The 22,051-nt window shown below is 41.4% G+C and overlaps 1 protein-coding gene across 1 annotated transcript in view; it reads left to right on the top strand.

Moving 5' to 3' along the window:
• DYNC1H1 (dynein cytoplasmic 1 heavy chain 1) overlaps positions 1-22,051 on the top strand; it is a 3,754,902-nt gene that overhangs the window by 3,267,942 nt on the left and 464,909 nt on the right. Inside the window, exon 78 of the mRNA XM_044073590.1 lies at positions 5,446-5,557. Within this exon, the coding sequence (XP_043929525.1) occupies positions 5,446-5,557 (112 nt within the window). The remainder of the gene's footprint in view (positions 1-5,445; positions 5,558-22,051) is intronic.

Genomic DNA, 22,051 nt, shown 5'->3' with positions numbered 1-22,051 from the left:
TAATTAAGATCCCAAGCAGGGACAGGAGGAGTTCTGGGAGGTCTTAAATTCTTAGCCCCTCTCAAAAATTGTCTCACCAGCTGGTGAGAAAAGATGGGAGGATCAGTGCTGAAATGAGCCGAGGTAGCAGAAGCATGGATTTTGGTGGAAGAAAAAGAGAGGCCTTTAAGCAAAAGGTCTGAGAGGTAAAGTAAAATTTTGTCGGTTTTGTGCCATCTAACATCTACATTTATGGTAGGTGTACACAACTGTACTTTCAGCAGACAAAATTCCTGATGGTCATGGTTCAGTCAGATCTCCCCTTCTTAGGGAAAGACAACTGGATGTGCTCTGTAGACCTCCAGAATGCATATTACCACATAAAAATGGACGAGCACTACAGAAGGTTCCTCCGCTTCCAGCTAGGAGCCAGTCACTGTTGGTTCAGAACTCTGCCCTTTGGTTTCACCACAGCCCCTTGGGTGTTCAAGTGTATGGCAGCAGTAACAGCTCACTTGAGACTTCACGAAGTCAGAGTGTTTCCATATTTAGACAACTAGCTCATCACTGCTCCCACCAGGCATCTACTAGAACAGACGAGATTTTATTCTACGTACTTGTGCTCGTCTAGGTATAACGGTGAATCATACAAAATCTCAACTAAGTCTATCTCAACCATTGGAGTTTATAGGACCTGCCTCAGTACAACCTCTTGCATAGCTTCCCTTCCTCTTCACAGATTGCAGAAGATAAAGTCTCAGGTGGAAGTTATTCTCTTCAATGACAATGTACCTGCTCTATTAGTTCTATATGCTCTAGGATACAAGGCAGCAGCCATCGCACTGGCTCCACTAACAAGATGTCACTTAAGACTTCTAGCCTCCCAATGGTCCATCCTCATTCATTCCTCATCTGAATCACCAACCATTGCAAAAAGGACTTGTACTGGTGGATGGAATCGGAGGAAATTCTTGTAGGCCGACTCTGTTTTACCCCCCCCCCCCAGCTCAAGGCCATAGTGACCATGGATGCCTCCCAAATGAGCTGAGAGTGGGGGCATTATATGGGCAGAGTAGTCCAAGGCATTTGGTCCCCAATGGAGGCCAATCTGCATGAGTGTTCTGGAACTGAGGGCAGTGCTATTAGCGTTGCAAGCCTTCCAAGCTGCTGTCCCTCTAGGAACAATTGCAGTTCAATCAGACAACATGCCAGTAGTCTGGTACATCAACAAACCAGGTGGAATGAAGTTTTCTCCCCTTTGAGAAGCTCTGAGTATGGCAATGGGTGATCTCTTCCATCTGCTTTTTGATAGCAATGCATGTCCCGGGGAGCTCGAATGTGATAGCAGACAAGCTAAGTAGATGCATCCCCCTGCCTCACGTGTGGTCTTTTCAATCCCAGAGTGGCGAAGGAGATTTTCCATCACTGTGGCCAGCCTTGCTGTGGCCTATTTGAGTCACCTCTGAACAACAAGTGCAGCAGCTACTTTGCCCTAATCCCCCTTCAGAGGGAGTTCATGAAGAGATGCGGTCCTTCACGATTGGTCCTTGGGATTGCTCTATGGCTTTCCCCCAGTTCCATTAATATGTCACTTCTTGAAGAAAGCCATCAGGTTGAAGAGCAAGGTGATTCTCATTGCTCCATTCTGGCCTCAGCAAGTTGGTTCCCCTTTCTTTGCCCTCACCTAATTCACCGTCCATGGACTCTGGTCCCAGATCCAGACAACCTGTCCCATCCACATGGATGAGTTCACCCCAATCTGAAAAACTTCAAGTTTACAGCTAGGTTCCGCCAATTCCATTGATTGCCAGGCAAAATAATCTGTCCTCTCCAGTTCAAAAAAAATTTGTTGGCTTCCCATAAGCCTTCCACTAGGAAGCTTTACCACAGTAAGTGGAAAATATTTTCTGTTTGGGCATGTTATAATGGAATGGATCCCTTTTCGGCACCAGTTGAAAAGGTTTTAGAAATTTTAGCTACACTTTTCAATCAGGGAGCTGCTGCTTCTATCGTCAGAGTTCAGCTTGCTGTTTCCAGCTTCCATGACAGCTTTGAAGAGCATTTTATTAATCTCGCATAGGTTGTGCAAAGTTTTTGTGAAAGTAACCTTGAGGTTAAAACCACCTTATAGGGACCCACATGTTCCCTGGGATCTTAATATGGTTATACAGTCCTTGATCTGTTCCCCTTTTGAGCCAGCGGCTACTTGTGATTTGAAGTTCCTCTCATGGAAGGCCATTTTGTTGGTAGCCATTACGTCTGCCAAAAGAATTTCAGAGATTCATGCATTATCTTCAAAACGTCCATATTTGATTTTTCATAAGGACGGGGTGTCACTAAGAACCCAACCCATCCTTTCTTCCTAAAGTAGTATTGGAAACTAACATTACTCAATCTCTTGATTTACCAGTCGTCTTTCCTAATTTTTCTAACAAGAGAGAATATTGTTTACACTTGATAGTTGTTCACAGACAATTGCATTTTTATCTCCACAGAACTAAGAAGTTTAGGAAGTTGGACCAGTTATTTGTCTCTCTCTCAGGTCAATCCATGGATAAACCAGTTTCAAAGGTCACTTTATCTAAGTGGTTAAGGGAATGTTTAAGTTTCATCTGCAATAAGAAAGCCTCCAATTACCAGCCCCAGAGAGAGCGCATTCTACAAGGACAATAGCCACGTCTGCTGTTTTCCACTCAAAGGATTACATGGATGAAATATGTGCAGCAGCAACCTGGGCTACTCCACATTCCTTTAGCACTCATTACAAATTGGATCAGTTCTCTAGGAGAAGAGCATCTTTTGACTCTCTGGTGCTCAGGAATATCCTTCCATAAGGTCTCCCAAGATGCAAGGTAGCTGGGGACTCTGTCCCATACATCATGGATAAATGAAGATTGACAACATCAGATAAAAGTTATGTACTTGCCATAATGTTCCATCTGTGTTCTCGATTTTCATTTATCCTTGACGATCCACCCTCCTTCAGACTCCTTAGAGGGCTCTAGTCCTGGTTATCTGTTATTTCATATATGACCTTGACATAACCTCTTCAGTTGTTATGGGACTATTTTTTTCCGTCTTCCTTTATAGCTGCAAACTCTATCTGAGGTAATCTAGAGAGGGATTTCTGGTAGGGACTTGGCTCGAGAGTTTTTGATTCTTGAGAGATGTTAACAGCTGAGCCGGTTCCAAGAGTCGGAACAGAGTCCCATATGTCAAGGATAAATAAAGACTGACAACACAGATGGAACATTATGGTAAGTACATAACTTCTTTTTTCTTACGGGCATCATTCTGTGACAGTTAGAGCAAAACATGCTAATTGCTTGTGTATGTTGTCTCATAATTGCTTGTGAAGGTTAAGTTCTGAAATAGAGAGACTAAAGGACCAAAAATTTGAGATTGAATATACTAAGGCCAAGATAGCCACTTCATAAGTTCATAGGTCTGTACTAAGCTAACAACCACAAGGGCCTTTTTAAGTCTAGCCACACATCACTGATGCCCGACAAGTTATTGAGGTGAGCAAACCTGTTCCAAAGAAGAGGGTAGTCTCTTGGATACATACCTGTCTCTCCTGCAGGTCCTGTATTCATCATAGACACTGTACGTTTTTAGAACTGGTAATTCTGGTGCTGTTTGTTTTGCTGATGTGCAGGAGGAATATCCGTGAGGGTGGTGTGACAGTGCCTTATGTGCCAGGCATAGATCTTCCCTCAACAGCCTGTAGGAGATAGAATACAAGGATAGGGCTTTGAGGTGACCTGCGTCAGACATGCTATTGCCTGTATTCCTTTAGTAAGGAACCTCTGTGGACATTCTAGTTGGTTGTGGCTGGTTAGGGTGCATACCAAAGAGAGCATTGTACTCATGATAGGTTTGATGAATGCTGAATACACGAACAATATCCTTGGACCTAGGTGACATACCTTTGTTTATAAGTTGCACAAAATAGGTTCATAGGTCGGTACTAGGCTATCGGCCCAAGGACCTACGCAAGCCTAGCCAGCAAGGTACCATAGCTTACGCCACCCAAGAAAGTTATTTTCCTGTACCACTGTCCAGCAGAGAGACAGAAGTGATCACCGGGGTGTATTTCCTATTTCCCATCCACTCATCAAGATTTTTCTTGAAGAGTGCTAATGAAGAAATTTGCTTGACATAGATGGGTAGCTTGTTCCAGAGTATAGGAAGTCTCTGGGACAGGAATCTGTCCCTCCAGTGTGTCCACTATTGTGGTGACAAGGTTTAGGTCCCTAGAGCGTGTAGCTCGGAGGGATTGGGATTTCTTTAGGTGTAGCATGTCCAACAGCTCTGGGTTTGACATAGCTTTATATGTTAGGCAGAGATCACCTCGGAGTAGGCGATATGCTACTGAGTAAAGCTGGAGTTTTTTGAGGTGGTCAGTGTAGGGCATTTGTTTGAGGCCAGTAATCCTCTGTGAGGTAGCTGTGTGGCCTTTCCATCTGCTGCAGATGTCTTGTGAGGTACATTCCAAAAGGGGCATTGTACTCTATAATGGGTCTAATAAGTGATTAGTAGAGGGGAACAATTACCTCTTTTTTTCATTGAAGAGAACCCTTTTATGATGAGGTGTGCCACATAGAAGGACTTCTTGACTACTGTGGTGATGTGACTATCAAAGGAGAGACTACTGTCCACCTGGGTCGCAAAGTCTCATCACGCATTCGGTGTTAAGTAGATTGCTGCCTATGTGGTAGTTCATGGGTACAGAGTTTTTACCAAAGGGGATGACACTGCACTTTTTGGCATTGAGCTTGCTCTGACACCAAGCATCTGTCTCAGTGAGGCCCTTCTGTAGGATGTCCACACTAATGAATTCCTCATTAATGTAGACACGTGATGGTGAAAGGTTAGATTGTCTGTGTCCCGAAGTCTGACTTCTGGGTCAGCTCTTAGGGATGTGTCGTCAATATGATAGTTACCAGGGTGAATGACTTCCCAAAGGATATTAATATGCATTTCCTGGCATTTAGTTTTAGTCTGTGGCTCTTGTACAGTTTTAGTTTATGGACATGAGAGGACATGCAGGCGGTTGGTGTGAAAGATCATGATGCAGAGGACAGGAAGAAATGGAAACGGATGATCTGCTGTTGCGACCCCTAACGGGAACAGCCAAAAGAAGATGATGTCTCAGTCTTGGAGTTAAACATATAAAATTGGGGGGGGGGGGGGGCAAGCCCATCACTTACAAAAAAAAAGTTTAAAGGAGAAGAGTAATGTTTGATCAGTCTCTTTTTTTGGTACTTAGGGAGTCTGAAATGGGAGTCATGATGTTTCGGTTGGGAGCCCTGAGAGAGTTTCATTACTGAGATTATTGCTGAAGGTTTTCTTAAAAGTATTCTACATTGTTTGTACAGTATCAGTTTTGTTTTTCAAGTATAGATGCCATTTTAAAAGTCAAGTATAGATAAATGAAGTTGTGCTTTTGTGATTCTTTTTCAGGTAAAACCAAGTACTCCTATACTCATGTGCTCTGTACCAGGATATGATGCTAGTGGACGTGTTGAGGATCTGGCAACTGAACAGAATTCACAGATTACATCTATAGCAATTGGTAAGTCAGAGTGATTAATTATTTCAATAGTCTTCATTTTATTGTTTCATTTTATTTGCTGCCAGGTGTCCAAACCTTGAGTTTATTTTTATCTGTAGTACATTGATGAATTTAAAACACTATTAGAAAAAAATATTCAGAAATGCTTTTATAGATGTATTTTAGTTAAAATATTTATGTTTGCTGTATGTGACATACTACAGAAGGTAATTTAAGGAAAAGCCTGGTCAGATGTGATTAAGCAACACTGGTGTACTGATTATGCATTGTTAATTTTGTGACTGCTAGTGTATTAATACAGCGGTAATCCTCGCCCTTCTACAAAATTGTAATGTTCTTTAAGTAGTCTACTTTTGGTATAGTTAAATGTAATTTAAAGTAACTTTTACAAGCTTTGATAACAGTTTAACCTTTACAAAATGTCATATGGTGTGAAGACCTACTGTTGGCGGTGGCAACATACTGCATTAATTTTTTTCTAAAATTGGGTACTTGCTGCCAACAGCTTTTTGCCTCTGAGAATGGAGAAAGCAGTGTGACTTCTTCCCAGGTAATACCTCCTTTAAAGAGACATCCAGGCCATCGAAGCTCTCCATGGTCTTACATGTTTCTCTTCTGCCTTCTTCCCAAAAAAGGTTAAACAGTTATTTGGGGGAAGAAATATGAAACTTTGGATTATCCCTTCTGTGAAACCTTTTAGGAATGCTGTCCTTGCTGTCTGGAAGCAGTTACAACCCTTTAAGCAGGCCGCTGTTCTCTAAAACACCTGGGGGAGTACAGAAGCATTTTTCCTAAACCTACCAGAGCAGATACTTTGGTCTCTCTATCAGTGTAGTTCTCACAGGCCACCCATTTCCCACCAGAAAGGACTTCCAGGTCTTTAAATAGGATGTGCTGGAAAGTCTTTTGCTGTCGCACTGGGATTAGATCTCCCTCCACTGTTTTTCTCATCTGTTCAGATTTAAATTGGTTTCCCTGTTTGTCTTAAGGCTTCAAGGATCCCGAAATCTTTGTCAGACACATAAGGACATTGAGACCTGACCCACTCCTTTTGATGGGAGTACCACATTTTTGAATGCCCAAAGTGAGAGCGTCTTTATGGAAATGTGATTTTTGCAGGGCAAGCCATATTCACAGTCTGTATAAGACTGTACTTAACGTTTTTGGCAAAATAAAAGCTCACCTTTGTAGAATTTTAATTTTTTTTAAATTTTTTTCATGAAAAATGTAGGTGTTTCAGATAAAAAAAATAATTTCAGGCAACTGTTGAAGAATACCTGGAAAAACTATTTGTTCTAGAATATCAGGACATTTGCCATTTTCATATATCTAGCAGGATGCACCAACCCAGATAGGGCTGTACTGCATAAAGAGAGGTCAGTGGTAATCATACCTTCAGAGGAACCTTTGATTCATGAAGTGTTCAGTGAACTGGCGTTTGGCTCCCTTGCCCTCCCCTCAAAAAATGGTTAAAAAAGCATGTGCAGAAAGTGGAAGGATCTTAAGTCCATCCCTCCCTTGGAGTATATACTGAAGTTTGCTACTTTTGCAGCCTGGAAACTTGTACCACTCTTACTTCCAGTGAGTCAAAATTCCTGTACAGTGCCCTAAGTGGGTTGCATGATATCCTCTCATCATCCTGCTTTATAATCTGTGTGTTGCAGCACAAGTGGCAGAGACCATATGACCTCCCCATCTTGCAATCTGGTAAAGTCTCAGGTGTCTGTTGCAGGCAAAAAAGATGGTTTCCTCTGCCACATTGTTTGCCATTGTCACTTTGGGGCTTTTAAGTTCCCTAAGCTCTTTCACACTTTTCCTGGTTCTGTTTCACCCTAGTGGAGCAGGCATATTTTAAGCTTTCATTCATTTCTTGCTCTGGATTCAAGGAAGAGCTGTTCAAGACCCATTTCTTCTTCCTCTAATGTGAGTTTTTATTTGACCCCGACCCCTGGTATTTGACTGTAGTGCAAAAGGCTGTGGTATGTGCCTGTGCGTGATGACAGGGTTCAGACTTAATGTTTTTAACTGAGAGTAAACAGATCCTCCTGAGGGCTACTTGTTGAGAGAAAGCTGTTTGGTTCTCCTGTTAGGCCTTCTAGGATTTGATTGAGGATCTCTTAAAAAGGAAGCAGATCCGTACTTTTGTGGAGAGTTTGTTTGACCCACCTATGATTTCTGGATTAGCTGCCAAGAAAGGAGATATTTGTAGACTGATGGGGTCCCTTCATGACAGACTTTGTTGTCACTCCCTTGGCTATACTTGCCAAGTCACTTGGCAGGGTGATGCCAGTCACCCATCTGTCACAGTCCTGACTACAATCCAGGACTGCTCTTAGAAGATGGCGGCGGTTCTCTGAGTTTGCCTTAGCTTGGAAATGTTCATAAAGGACAAGTATGTGTTCTAGGCATTTCTCAGAGTATTTTAGTATTTTCCTAGAAAAAGTTCTGCTCAGAGACCAAGGCTTTCAGGACTCTTGGAACAAGCAGTGTCTTTTTCCTCAAAGTGGCCATTGAGACTGTCCCTCCTTTGGAAGGGATCCAGAGATTTTACTTTGTCGTAGTTTCTGAAGTTGGATGGAAAGATTCCTACATTGAATGGAATGATTGTATAGTGTTGAGAAATAGCATACCTTTCTAAAGGTGAAGGAATGCTTTGAGTGGGAGAAAGGAAACAGAGTGATTGAAGGAGAGGTGAGGGAAAGATGATTAAAGAGCAAGTGAGCATAGGTGGTGATATTGGAAGGAGTGGGAGGAGGAAGTATAGAAATTAGAGGAAAGACGAGGATTATTACAGGGTAGACGAACAGTGGCAGATCCAGTTTTTATGGAGATGCGATTTTAGTAAGGCTTTAAAGCGACTGGGATTGTAGATTTCATGGAGAAACCGTGTGAGGGGAGTTTGTGTTTAGAAACATAAACAGAAGTAGAGAGAATTGCCATACAAGTTATTGGTTGGTGTGACAACTGATTATTTAACAGTTAGACAATATAAATCCATACATTGTCCATTGCATTGCTGATCAGGTGTCAGATCCAAGTTGGGAAAATTGCCAGTATCTTGGACGAACGTAAGTGTAAGTAGTAGGGTCCCACAGAGATCATTGCTGGACTATCCTTTTAGTTGGCATTTATTTTTGCAGACAATGAAAGCCAGTGTACTAGAAGTGTGGTTGACCATGTTTGCTGATTACTGCAAGCTGTGTGTGTTATCCCACTCATCCACTACTAAACAGCTCCAGCTAGGGCTGGAATATGCAAATAAATGATGTATCAAAAAATGATCTCAAACAAAATAATTAGAGGCGGACATGGTCATAATAGACCTTTTTACTTATTTAGGCATTTCTGTCTTACTCAGTAATCAAGTTTCCACCGCAGTCAGGGAATTCTCTCTGTCCATGTCAACTTTAAAATAAAATGTAGTCAATTACTAAAGAAGTAATTCTTCCGATCTCTTGACTCTTATTTTTCCTGTGACTTACAGGGGGGTCATACTCCTGCAGGATGTGTATATTGTCAGTGCACACAGATTCCTTTTTGCACATTGTGTAGTCCATACAGAACAAATCATGGATAAAAGAGGGCTTAAAAATGTATAAGATACACTGTACACTGATTGACTACATTACAGTGACCATGAAACAGTGGCAGACCACTTTGCAATTAAGCCATGATAAAGGAAAATTATTATCCCAGAGATAAAAATTCAAAGGGGGGATATTCCAGGGTGACTCTTGTCATCGCTTGTCCTTAACCCATTAAGCTGTCTACTTAACAGCTTAGGCCATGGCTATAATTTGGCTACTAGAAAACAGTGTAAAGCCTTCTCATCTTCTCTTTGTCAATGATTTAAAGCTGTATAGGTCATCCGATGAGAAACTGAAAGCACAACTGCAAGTTGTGAAAACTTTTTCAGATATAAGAATGTCATTTGGTCTTGAGAAATGTGCAAAAGCAACCTTTAAAGTAGGAAAACTGCAGCAACAGGAAAACATCAGATTGGGACAAGAATGTGATATAAAAAACCTGAGCAAGAGGAAGTGGATAAATGTTTGAGAATTGATAAAGGATTAACAGCAAAACATGAACAAATGCGAATAAAACTTAGAAATACTTTAGAAGGCTTAAATTAATCTTGAAAACAGCATTGATATATAGGAACAAAATCCAAGCTATAAACCAATTTACTCTTCCTGTCCTAACTTAGTTTTGGAGTGATTGACTGGCCCCAAAACATGTTTAATAGATTAGATAGCAAAACAGGAAAGATGCTTCATGCTCACCAAATGACTTATAAAAAATCAGTGCATATCAAGATTATATATTCTCCGTTCCGAAGGAGGGATGTGTAGGACTCCACACATCTGCTGACCTCACAAGACCCAAATGTGAAAATTTTGAAACTTGAGGAGAATAAATCTAAGATGACTTCTCTACTTAATCTAGCAGAAGCATATTGGTGTCAAGCAGGAATGGGAATCAAACCAGAAGTAGATGAGTCAGGCAGAAACTGAATGTGCCAAACAAACAAAGGGAATATAAGGTGAAGGACCAGATAAGATGGCAAGAAATGTGGAAAATGCATAAATATGCAAGTATAGAAGAGTTTTGGAAGAACCCCGTGTTTTTCAGAAATGATTGCAGGAATGATTAAGGTGAGGCAAATTCAAACCAAGAGATGAAAGGTTAATATTGGCTGCCCAAGATAGTGGTCTGTGTACACATTGGTTTGCAAAGTCAATTGAACATGTGGGAGAAACGGACAAATGTAGGTTTTGTAAAACCGAATTGGAATCAGTCGCACACCTCTTTGCTGGTTGTGACATGTTAATGGCAGAAGGACTGTATACGGAAAGGCATAATAATGTGGCAAGATTGTTGCACTGAGAATTGTGCACACATTATGGTATTGAACTGGCTGAAAACACTGGAAACATGAGCCACAAAGCATCATAGAAAATGAAGTTTATATCACATGGGATCATCCATTACCAACAATTCAAATGATAGATGTTAGAAAACTGGATATAGTGGTCCATGAAAAGACAAAAATAGCATTGATCATTGAAATTGCCACACCCAGTGACTACAGTGTCTTGTATACAGAGAGAGACCATCATAAAATATCAGGATTTGCAGGCAGAAACGAGAGCAATGTGGAAGAAAGATACCCAAACAGTCCAAATAGTAGTAGGAGCAATAGGTCTTGTAAAAAAGAATATACAGTCGTGTTTTGATTTACCAGTACATGCAACTCCATACAAATTGCAGCAGGAGTCATTACTGGGCACATTGTGGGTGCTGTGAAGAACACTTCTGACATGAAAGATTGAAACAATACTAATTTCATGAACTTTAATTGCACTTTGCCTTAGGAGTGGGGTCCAATCCAGTCATCATGATAGAAACCAAAAAGATTTGGAGAAATTAAAAAACGTTTATCATTAGATCAGTGTTGCAGTAGCCCAAGCTATATAGGATGTATCCTGTCAAGTATCAAACATGTAGCCAGCTTCCAAAGTTTTAGGACACTTTCTTTGTGCCTGTATGACGGTTGTTGCTCGAGGGTTTGCTGCTTGCTTTAAAAACAGACCTACTGATGCCAAAAATTAGAATGTTCTTGCTGTTGAAGCAGCTAGCAGATCTTGCTCTGCTGTGACTTCATACATTCAGTGGCTGGCTAGTGTTTTTTTTTTTCCTTTGATGTGGGCCAATAACTACTTTGTTTGGGACTACCTTCAAATTTTGTGAGAAGCATTGCATCATTCCCTGAATACATGAGAGAATTGTACATGTGGTTGCCAGATACCCTACAAAGATCACCACGTCTTGCCTTTCTGAGGCGAACATAACATGGTCTTTTTCAAGTTTTTTGTTCCTTTACTCCTAAGATTAAGAAGCAGGCATAGTAGCCTTTTTATTACATTTAGAGAATCGAACTGTAAAGGCTCACACCTGTTGTGTAATGGGCCAGATTTCTGTCTCCTTGGATGTTCCCCCTCCAGTCCCCAAGAAGGGCTTTAGTTTTCACTCTGGATTACTCCTTGCCTTGGCCTTCAGTGGATGATTCTGCCGTGGCCATCAGGTTCTCTCAACTAGTCTGGCATTGTTCCCCAGCTAGTCACTAAGAGCTAAAATATGGGCACATTCTCCAAGGCCACTTGCATGTTCACTTTGGGCAGAGGGGGAACCACTGTTGCTGGCACTGGAAGAGGGAACAATCAATCTCTTACAGGGCTGCATTGAGAAGTCTGATTTCCAGGGAGATGGCAGTGCCATCAGTATGTTCCTTTTTGGGAGATAACTGCCAGGAAAAGGAAAAACAAATTAAGACATACTTCCATTCCTTTGTCCCTTCAGTATATGGTGCGAACGTTGATCAATTTGCTTTTGCAAAGGACTCATTTAAAGCCTTTCAGTCATTACAATCTTGAATATTCCCAGATTCCTAAAAGATTCAGAATCTGGCATTCTGGAAATTTTTAATTGTACTTCGCAAGTGTCTGCCCCAGAGAATTGGGGGTCTAAGTCTTGACAAAAACATTTCTTCAGATTTCCCAGCTGAGGAATTGTCTTTCTCTAACGCTGTTGGCAGAATGAAAGATTTATTTACATGGGAGTGGGAAAAAGACAGAGAGCCAGCAAAAGTATTATGAATTGTTACAGGTAGACTCCAGCTATGTGGCTTTATTCCCCTTGTTCTTATAGACTTGGAGAATGCCTTCAGTGCAACCAGCAGTTCTGACAACAACCAGCCCCTAAGTTGATTGATAAGTTATATAAATTTCCTCAAATACAAAATATTTCTTAAGAAACCCCAGGGCAGATCCTGCAATTTTGTCTCTTTCAAAACCAGCTTTTTCAAAATAGTTAAATGGTTGAACATCCTTCTTAATCTGTCAAAGATGAGGGAGTTTTTGATAGGTTTGATGTGGTGTATACCTCTTTCACCTTGACTTTAAGTACTGAATTGTCAGGCACATGCCTTAAGTTTCTTTTGGCAATATGAAAAAGTTGATTGCTCACTTCTTGTGTTTCACATGACTTAACACTCTTAAATGTTCCTTTGGCACTGCATTTGCCACGGGAGCAGCTTTGAGGAGATTTTTCTGAATGCCTTCTCAAAAGTTACTAGAGAATATGAAAGTGGAACTTCTGAATAAAGAATTATTATTTTAGCCTTCCCCTACTGAGATCTTGAAAAGGTTTGATGAAAAGGGAAACTTAATTCAAGGGGTCTCTCAGATGTTTCAGTCTCCTATTCCAAAGTATAATAGAAAGTTTCTTTCCAACCACAGCAGAAAACAGACAACCATTCAGGACGTAGTGGCAAGGAGGTTCAAAAAAGAAAGTAGGGCTTTTGGAAAATTGACTATCTAGCCTATGAATCCCTTTCCCCTCTCTACCATGGCAGACTGGTAAAGCTTTCTCAAAACGTAAGTCTTCACTTTCATCTTTTGACTCCATATTATCTAGGTCCTGAGAAGCATTCAAAAAGTTTACAGCTGGCAGTGGGAGTCTCTTCCTCCTTTACAAAAGTAAACATGGCCTCCATCAAATCAGATCTCCTTGTTCCCACCTCTCCTGGATAGAATAGAGCCTTTTTTGTCTGATCAAATAGAAAAATGGATTTTGGTAAAGGAGATCACTCAAGGATCTTTCTGGTGCCAAAGAATAAAAGGAACTTGTCTTGGACCTTTTTTTTCTAATCCGTCTCATCAAAATTTAAAATGTCGCTTTAGTATGTGTCGCCGGTCATCTTCATCAGTTTCCAAGTAACCCTAGATTTAAAAGATACCCGTCTTCATATTCCCATTATCAAGATTTTATATGCTTTAAAAAATGTCTGTCGGATTCACATTTTGTTTTCTGCAGTACCATTTTTTGTCAACAGCTCCAAGAATGTTTACAAAATGTCTGTCTCCTGTAATAGCCCATTGCAGGTTACAGAACATTCAGGTATGTCCATACTAGAGACTGCCTTATATTTGTGGACTGTTTTCTAAGGTGGCAAAATTGTTTTCTTTATCAAACAGCTGTTTTTTCAACCTGGGTTTTCATGTGAACTGAGAAAAATCTGCCCTCATTCCATCTCACAAGTTTCTAGGTTGTCATGGATTCAGCTGTTATGATGGCTTTTCTTTCTCAGAACAAAGAGGACTTCAAAAAGGAACAGTTTCTGACATTTTCCAGGCAAGTCTTCTCAACAGCAAAGGGACTGTTTCAGGATTTTAGGATTCATGGCCTGTACAATTCTCATGGTTCTGAACGAAATTCAGTGGCCCCTCAGAACAGTTTGTACCTAGCACCAGCATCCCCGTCTTTTAAGATTCCATTGTTGGTCTTTGGAAGGAGATACCATGGTGAATCGGTTGTCCATCAATCCAGGGTTTTACCCCTTGAACTCCAACTCCATCTGTTACCACAGAGGCATCAAAGTTTGTATGGGGAGCTGTATCCACAGAGGTAAAGGTTCAGTGTCTCTGAACCCAGCAGGACAAACTGAAGCACATACATATCAAAGCAATTATGGCATCTGTAAATGTTCTGAGATCTCATGTCCAAGGCTTGTATTAGCCATCGCAGATTGTACCACAGTCTTGTAATTATATAAACAAATGGGGAACCAGACCTTTTCCTCTTTTGCAAACGTGCTCTGATGATATGAGAACTAGCAATTCAGCAGTCTCTCCCTACAGGCTACGTGCATTCATTCTGTCAGAGCAGAAACTTTAGGCAGACAGATTGAGCTGGTCCAGGTCAGACTGCCACAAATGAGTGGAAATTATACCTCTGGGTCTTCCAAGAAATCCTCCACCTGTGAGGAGCACCACAGTAAGGTTTGTTTTCCTCCGTAAGCAGCTAAAAAAATTCTGCTTCAGGACACCTTGCAAAAAGGCTTGGGTGGACAGGAGCCTTCTCATTTCCATAGACTGAAATGTTCAGAATCCTTTTAAAGATTTTACTTTTAGATTACTTTTGCAACTCAAGCATCTATTAACTCTATCGAATCCTGGCTCTGTGACAACCAGCTAATTCTTAACCCTAAAAAAGACAAATGTCTTACTATTTTTCCCAAAGAACCTCACCCACCTTAAATCTACATTTTCTGTACTGTCCCTCAGTAACAACCCCACTAATGTTGAACCTAGTACAAAACTACTAGGAGTAATGATAGATGACCAACTCAAGTTTGGTCTACATGTAAACAGCTGCATCAAAAAGAGACATCAAAAATTTGTCCGCCTTTATCGAAACAAAGTTTCTAACTAACAAAGCAAAAATAACCCTCTCTCACGCGTACCTCCTACCTAGCCTTTTATATAGGTTGATAAGTTCATACTAGGCTATCTGCCCTAGGGCATTTATAAGCCTAGCCAGAGTGTGTTTGGCTTTCGCCACCCTTTTATATTAGTTGACTGTGCCTCTGTATAGTAGGTCACAGAAGATAGCCCTTTTAAGGTTAGTTTGCTATGCCTCTGTCTAGTAGGGGACACAGAAGAGATCCCAGGGGTAAACCTGTGATCTCTCATCCACTCGTCAAGATTCCTCTTGAAAGAGGGTCATTGAGGGGCTCTGCCTAACATGGATTGGGATTTTGTTCCAGAGTGAGGGGAGCCTCTGGGATATGAATCTGCCCCTCCAGCATGTCCTATTTATTTCTGTGCTGATGTTCAAGCTCCTGGAGTGTGTAGCTCTAAGGGATTTGGATTTCCTGAGGTGGAGCATGTCCATTAATTCTGGGTTGGACATGGCTTTATACGTCGGGAACAGATCACCTCTGAGTAGGCGGTAAGCAACTGAGTAGAGCTGTAGTTTCTTTAGCCTAACTGCGTAGTGCATCTGAGTCACTTGATCCTCTTGGTGAGGTACTTTTGGGATCTTTCCAATTGCTGCAGGTGTCGGGTAAGGTACATCCCGAATGGGGCATTGTATTCAATTATGGGCTTGAAGAGTGATGAGTAGAGGGGCACAATGACCTCTCTTGATCTAGATGTGAACCCTTTCGTGATAAGGTGGGCTATATAGAAGGTCTTTCTGACCACTTTGGCAACGTGATTGTCAAAGGAGAGATTGCTATCTACTTGGGTCCCCAAATCCCTAATTACTTCTTCCGTACTTAATGGATTGCCACCTATGTGGTAATTTGTGGGCACTTTGTTTTCCCCAAAGGGGATGACTATGCACTTTTTGGCATTTAGCTTTAGGCCATGTTTCTGGCACCAGTTATCAGTCTCTGTGAGACCCTTTTGGAGGATGCTTGTGTCTGTTGGCAAGTCGATTATGGCACCCAGTTTGCAGTCAACCTGCGAACTTGGTCAGCCATAGTCCTTCCGTGTTAGCCTGTACCTCAGAGAAGTATATACCGAACAAGAGAAGTCCCATGACTGAGCCTTGTGGGAAGCCACTTGTAACTGGTTTAGAATCTGACATGGCACCTGCAATTCTGACCATGTGGGTTCTATCCCTGAGCCAGTTTGCAACCCATCTTGTGACATAGGGGTTGATATTTAAGCTGGTGAGCTTATTTATGATGCCCGAGTGAAGTATTGTGTCGAAGGCTTTTGCGAGGTCCAGGTAGGCTGTGTGGACTACCTTCCCTTCATCTATGGCCTTGGTGACTGTTTCAAAGAAGTCGACCACGTTCAAGAGGCAAGATCTGCCCTTAAAGCCGAATTGGGTGGGATCCAGTGTTTGGAGGTTCCCAATGTCTTTGTTTGAGTTCCATGATGATACGCTCCATAGCTTTGCAGACCAGGCTAGTCAGGCTTATAGGGCGATAGTTTCCAGGGTCCGTTGTGGCACCACCTTTGTGGAGTGGGACCACTGTTGCTGTACGCCATTCCTTGGGTACATATCCTGTAGTAAGGCTGAGATTGAACAGTGACTTTATGTGAGGGTTCAGTTCTTCTTGGAGCTCGTGTAAGACGCAGCCCAGGACACCGTCCAGTCCCATTGATGCTGTGTTTTTTGCTTTGGAGAGGGCAGCACTTTCCTGTGCATCTGTGATGTCAGGGAGGCTACACTCTGTTGGGATAGACATTTGCTCTTTTGGGGGGGAAGGGGGGGGGAGTTTGCACTGAACCCATCTGCCAGAATGTTGGCAATGTCTCTGGGTTCAGTGTATTTTTTGTCATTTTGCACTAACTCAGAGCATATCTGGGAGTTGCCACCCAGGTTCCTGACATAACTAAAGAAGGCTGTGTGATTATATTTAGCGTCTTGTGCAATTTTTCTTACAAAGCTGGCCTTAGATGATTTTATGAGGTATTGTAGTTTCTTGCTAGTACTGATCAGAGATGCCTTCCCTTTTTGGGATTTTGCTCTATCATGTAGTAGCTTCCTCCTTCTGTTGTATAGCTTATTTATGGCTGGGGTCCACCAGACAGGTCTCCTGCCTTTGGAGGAGTGAGTCTTGGTTTTATTTGGGATAGCACGATCCATGCATTCCTGTAGGTGTCCATAGAATGTGTTTGTAAAGGATTCTGCGGTTTGGGACGTATTTTCCACTGGCCCGGGGGCTTTGAAGGATTCCACCTCGGTTTTGAGACGTGTGAAGTTTGCTTTTGAGAAGTTCTTCACCGTGGTTTCCTTGGCTGGGGGTGGGGACGGGATGTAATTTATAATCAGATCTTACCGATATATAGCTGCCATATTCTTGCCAATTTTATCTCCACACTACTAACTAAACTAGAGTCTACCTACAACAAGGTTGCCAGATTCGCTGCTCACCAAACTTATAAATCGCATCATTGTCTTTCACTAAGATACCTAAACTGGCTGGACCTTCTGCCCCAGCCTAGTTCCCCTCATCTCACAATATTCCCTCACTAGGTCCCTATGTAGCTTTGAACTTAACCTACTACAAATATACAGACCTAAGACTAAAATTGACTGCAACCTCTACAGCTATAATTCTACCAGATCATGGAAAAAATTACCACTAGAAGTCAGGTCCCTCAAACATACAAATAATTTCAAAATTGCCACTAGAAGGTGCCTCCAAACTCACTGGTCCTGCCTCTGCACTCATCCTCCCTGATCTAGCCCATTAAATTCATATGTACTCAAAACTTCAAACCTTCTTGGCTCGTAAGCCTCTTCAAAGTATCACTCTTCTCCATCTCTTATCTCCATTTCTAATGTCACATATCTCATGAAATAACTACATACACTATGAACTCTGTCCACTGTTTATTGAAAATGTTCATATCGAATAATTTCTCTCATGAATGCTTATGTATTTTTCCACTAGTATTTTTCTGATAAAATGTATTTCATTGTATGTATACATTGTAACCTGCTGACTCTGGTATCACTAAAATTGTAAAACTGTGGAGGTTTTCTCCCCAGGCCCCTGCTGAAAAAGGGCTACTTAGCTGAGTCAGACTAACCCGGTCAACAAATGTAAAATAAATAAATAAATTTTTATTCATTACAAAACAAGACACTTCCAGGCAAAGTCAGGGCCCCACTCTACCTGGGCTGTGGCTACTTCTACTGTTTTTTTAGAAAGGGGTGGAATCTAGAAATATGCTAGTGACAGCAGTTGTTTTTTCTCCTCACACATTTGCCAAGCATTACAAAATCGACTCTTCAGGCAGAGCAGGGTTTGCTACAACCATCCTCCAAGGACCCCTGGATTCACATTTTTATTCCTGTCCTTTTTTCTAACTTTGATATTCATCCCATGTAGCTTAGGCTACTACAACAGTGATCTAATGATGAACCTAGTGCAGTTGTGTAAGTTAATGTACCGTTACAGTAGATGATCGAATAGATAACTCTTGCAGTACAGACAGCTACCCTCTTTCCTCGTTTTTTCTTACCGTCAGGCGAGGGGTTCCTATCATCATCTTGTCTCTTAGCACATCTCTTGTTTGCAAGACTCTAGCTTCCCTTGTTCCAGAGGCCAGAAAACTCCAACTTTGGGCACCCATACATCTGTTTTATACCACTTGCCGTGTAGCTCCAGCGGTCATATGGGCATATGTAAGGTGCCCTTATAAAGCTTTGAAAGATGACCAGAAATCCAATCCTTAGGATATATCCTGTATTGCTTGGGCTACTGTGACAGTGATATCTTTACTTGCACAGCTCTTTCACCAAGTTGTCCATGTGCAGGCATCAGTTTCAGTGCAACGTGCTGCCTGTTTATCTGTACCCAGAATGTTCAAAAAGGTGCTAGCCATTGTGGCAGTGGCATTGCAGGGTAGAGGAGCTCCATATGTGGCCATAATCTGGATGACTAAATCCAGTGGATATGTTGCCAGGGAGTATTTCAGGGTTTTTAGGATTCACTGTAATAGTCTCTGGAATGAACACTTTGTTGACTAATGTAATGGAGAGTTGATAGGGTGTCTTTCTTTATATCAGGAGAATATTTCTTTATGCCCTTTGACTATTTTCTCAGATACTGGATTTAACTTATTGCTTACTGGTGGAGAAGTAAGGGGGATTGTGAAAAATTAGCCTACTTACCTGCTTGTGTTCAGAGGTTGGAGAGGAGGCATATGCTTGAAGGTGCGCATGCACGCACTCCATGGTAGAATCCCCATTGTAAGTCTGGAGTCACATGGAGGTGGTTGTCTGCAAGGGGAGGCAAGATCAGCTAATCACATCAGGCAGAGGCACAGCATGTCTTGCAGAAGTTTATTGCACCCCAACCCCTGCTAAAGTATATGAGTGGGGAATTAGGGCTTAAAGAGAACTCCCAGTTCTCCTGTCAGATGATGGCACTGATGCCAATTTGCTCACTCCTGGGAAACAAATGCACTGTAGGCTGTCACGAGGAGGAATAAACTGACCACTGTAACAGCTGAGGAGAGTGAGTTTAGTAGTCGAAGACCAGAAACCCCAAAAAATGCTGAGTAGGTGAAAGAGCAGTCTGTCCAACATAGCTATCTAGCCAGCAGAATAGATAAGGGAGAAAAAAAAACTGTCATGATTCTCAGACTTGCCCTGTGGCATACTGAAAAACTTGCATAATCTGTTTAGCCTTGATAATAAAGCAGCTAAATATTTCTCATGAGATATGAGAAGATAGGAGTGGTGTACAATTTTAATTTCACAAAATTTAGTTGTCCTTGGTTATTGCAAAATGCACCACTAATGAAGTCAATGGTGGAAGTTTATATGAGTGCACTGGTTATGTGTCTCAAACTGTGAGAAATCCTTACCATAAACTAGCACTTGAACAATATGTATAGCTTTTCAATATTAACTCATTCATGTTGTAACAGTTAACATAGAGCAGTTATAGGCTGTGCTGGTGAAGAAGCATGTAGCATAGTCCGTAAGTAAATCCCCAATAGTTCAAACACAGACATAGGCTTTTGTTATACAGCTACCAAAATTCCCTGTTCAAGCAGGACTGTAAAGACACCTGAATTCAAATGATTCCAAATGTTTAGCATTAGTTCAAAAATGTTTAGGTGTGGGCTTTGTCTACCTCATGGTCAGTGGAGGTTCACATCTGCCTTTACCTGGACAGCTACCTGATTCAAGTTAAGTCTCAGGAGGAACTGATCAGGGTTTTAGGCTACACTAGCTTAAGGATATATGTGAAGTTCATCCACACTCCAGTACAGAATGGTTCCTGAGTATGGCAGTGCTGAGGGTTAAGGCTGTGAGTTGTTAAGCTACTTCCTGTGGTACAGGGGTTTGGGGACACGCAACTGAAGAGACATTCAGCTGCAGAAAATATGGGTGTTACAAATTCCCTGTGGGCAAAGTGAAGCATACACTACCATACCCACAGCTTTAATACCCAAGTACTTTGGGACAGAAGAATTAACAGTACATGCTTATGTAACTACAACATGTAAAATTGTGCTACAGCATGCAGGAAAATATTACATGCTACTGTATTCACATTTGTGCTTCAGTATGTTTTTTAGGTAACATTTCCTATACACTGTGAAGCGGGTAGTGGTCAACATGCACCAATTACAAAGACACTGCCCATTGTGCACTGCATTTTTACTACCACTGACATGCAGACTGGCCAGCCTGCTGTGATGCCTGCCATTCTGGCTGCTGTTTCATGTTGCCTTGGGGACCATGAACATTATTTTCATTTGCATTTGGTTATTACAGTTGTGGACATTGCCACAGTCTTCTGTTTGCCTACAGGGAATTTGCAGCAGCCATATTTCTCTGCAGCTGATTGCCACTTCAGCCATGTGTCCCCAACCAAATGTACCACAGGGAAACTGCTTGCTGCCAAGTCATATGAAGCCATGGTACAGGGTCTGCGTCCTCCTTCATTCATTTGCCTGCTCTGTGACCTTGAGCTAGACACTTACCCAGACACTGCTTTGACACAATTGAGAATTTGGGCTAGGCTCCTTAATGATCTCCTGGGCTGCATTTGTAGTAACTACCTGTGAGGTTTACGGCCATCAACAACAACCAAGGGCACAGACCTTGTCTCGTACAAGAGGGAAAGTAGTGGTCTTTGTGATTATTTTTGTTTTTCTCATCTTCTAATCATTTTATAGGCCCAGTTGTTTCCAAGTAATGAGAGCTCTACTGTCCATTTATTCTCAGGGCAGGAGCCAAGCAGTGGAGAGAGCTGTGCTGTCATATGTAAGGGTAGAGATTTTTTGATCAAAAACACACTGCCCTGTGGATAATAGTGTCCTGCTACCCTTCCTCTGGCAGTCTGTCAAAGCTCAATCTCTGTAAAGGTGAAGAACCTATCACCAGACAGGATCCAAGACAGCCTTTCATACTCGCTGACAATCTAATGGAACTGTTTCAGTTTTCTGGTGCCATAGTCGGAGAAGAATCTCATAGGATATTGCTTCTCTCAAACCTGTGTGACATCAGCTGCAGAGCTTAGATAAGAAGCTCCTTGTGGGTTTTATTTCCTCCCTCTGCCTTTTCCATCAGTGTTTGAATTGTATGTTCTACTTTGACTTTTTTTCTGACTAGAAATTTTGTTTATGCTTCTGTTTACTTAGAGTGGCACAGTTGATTTAAAAGCTTCGTTTAGAGGTTTTGACAGGAAAACTTGCAGTTATTGCATTTTTGCTGTGGGATTATGATGATTTAACCTGCTTGTTTAAGATTAAAGCATTTTACAGAATTTTTTGGTTTAAGCTGTGATTTTTGGCGTTTTGTATATTAAACATTTCTGTCAGGAATTTTTCATTAGTTTGATTTATTTCCTGTATAATCCTGTTTTAGGCTGTATGTATTAATTTCAACTGAAACTAGTTTTTTTTTTTCTTTTTTACAAATTTAAAGTGCATTTTGTACTTGGAACCATATTACTGAAACTCATTTTATTCAATGCAGTCTTTAAAATGGCAGCTACTGAAGAAATACTCAGTTTGCTTTTGGCACCATTTTGCTTATTAAACATTTCTGACCAGAATTTTTCATCAGTTTCTTTCTTGTCTAGTATTGTTTTAGATTGTCATTTTCTCAGGTGCAGTGTTCAGAACATTATCGGTACAAAAATAGTTTAGGTTACTATTTAGAGGG

This window comes from Protopterus annectens, chromosome 6.part0 (genome assembly GCF_019279795.1).
Source record: "Protopterus annectens isolate FY-2018-M chromosome 6.part0, PAN1.0, whole genome shotgun sequence".
NCBI lineage: Eukaryota > Metazoa > Chordata > Ceratodontiformes > Protopteridae > Protopterus > Protopterus annectens.
This window is presented reverse-complemented; position numbering and strand designations above follow the sequence as displayed.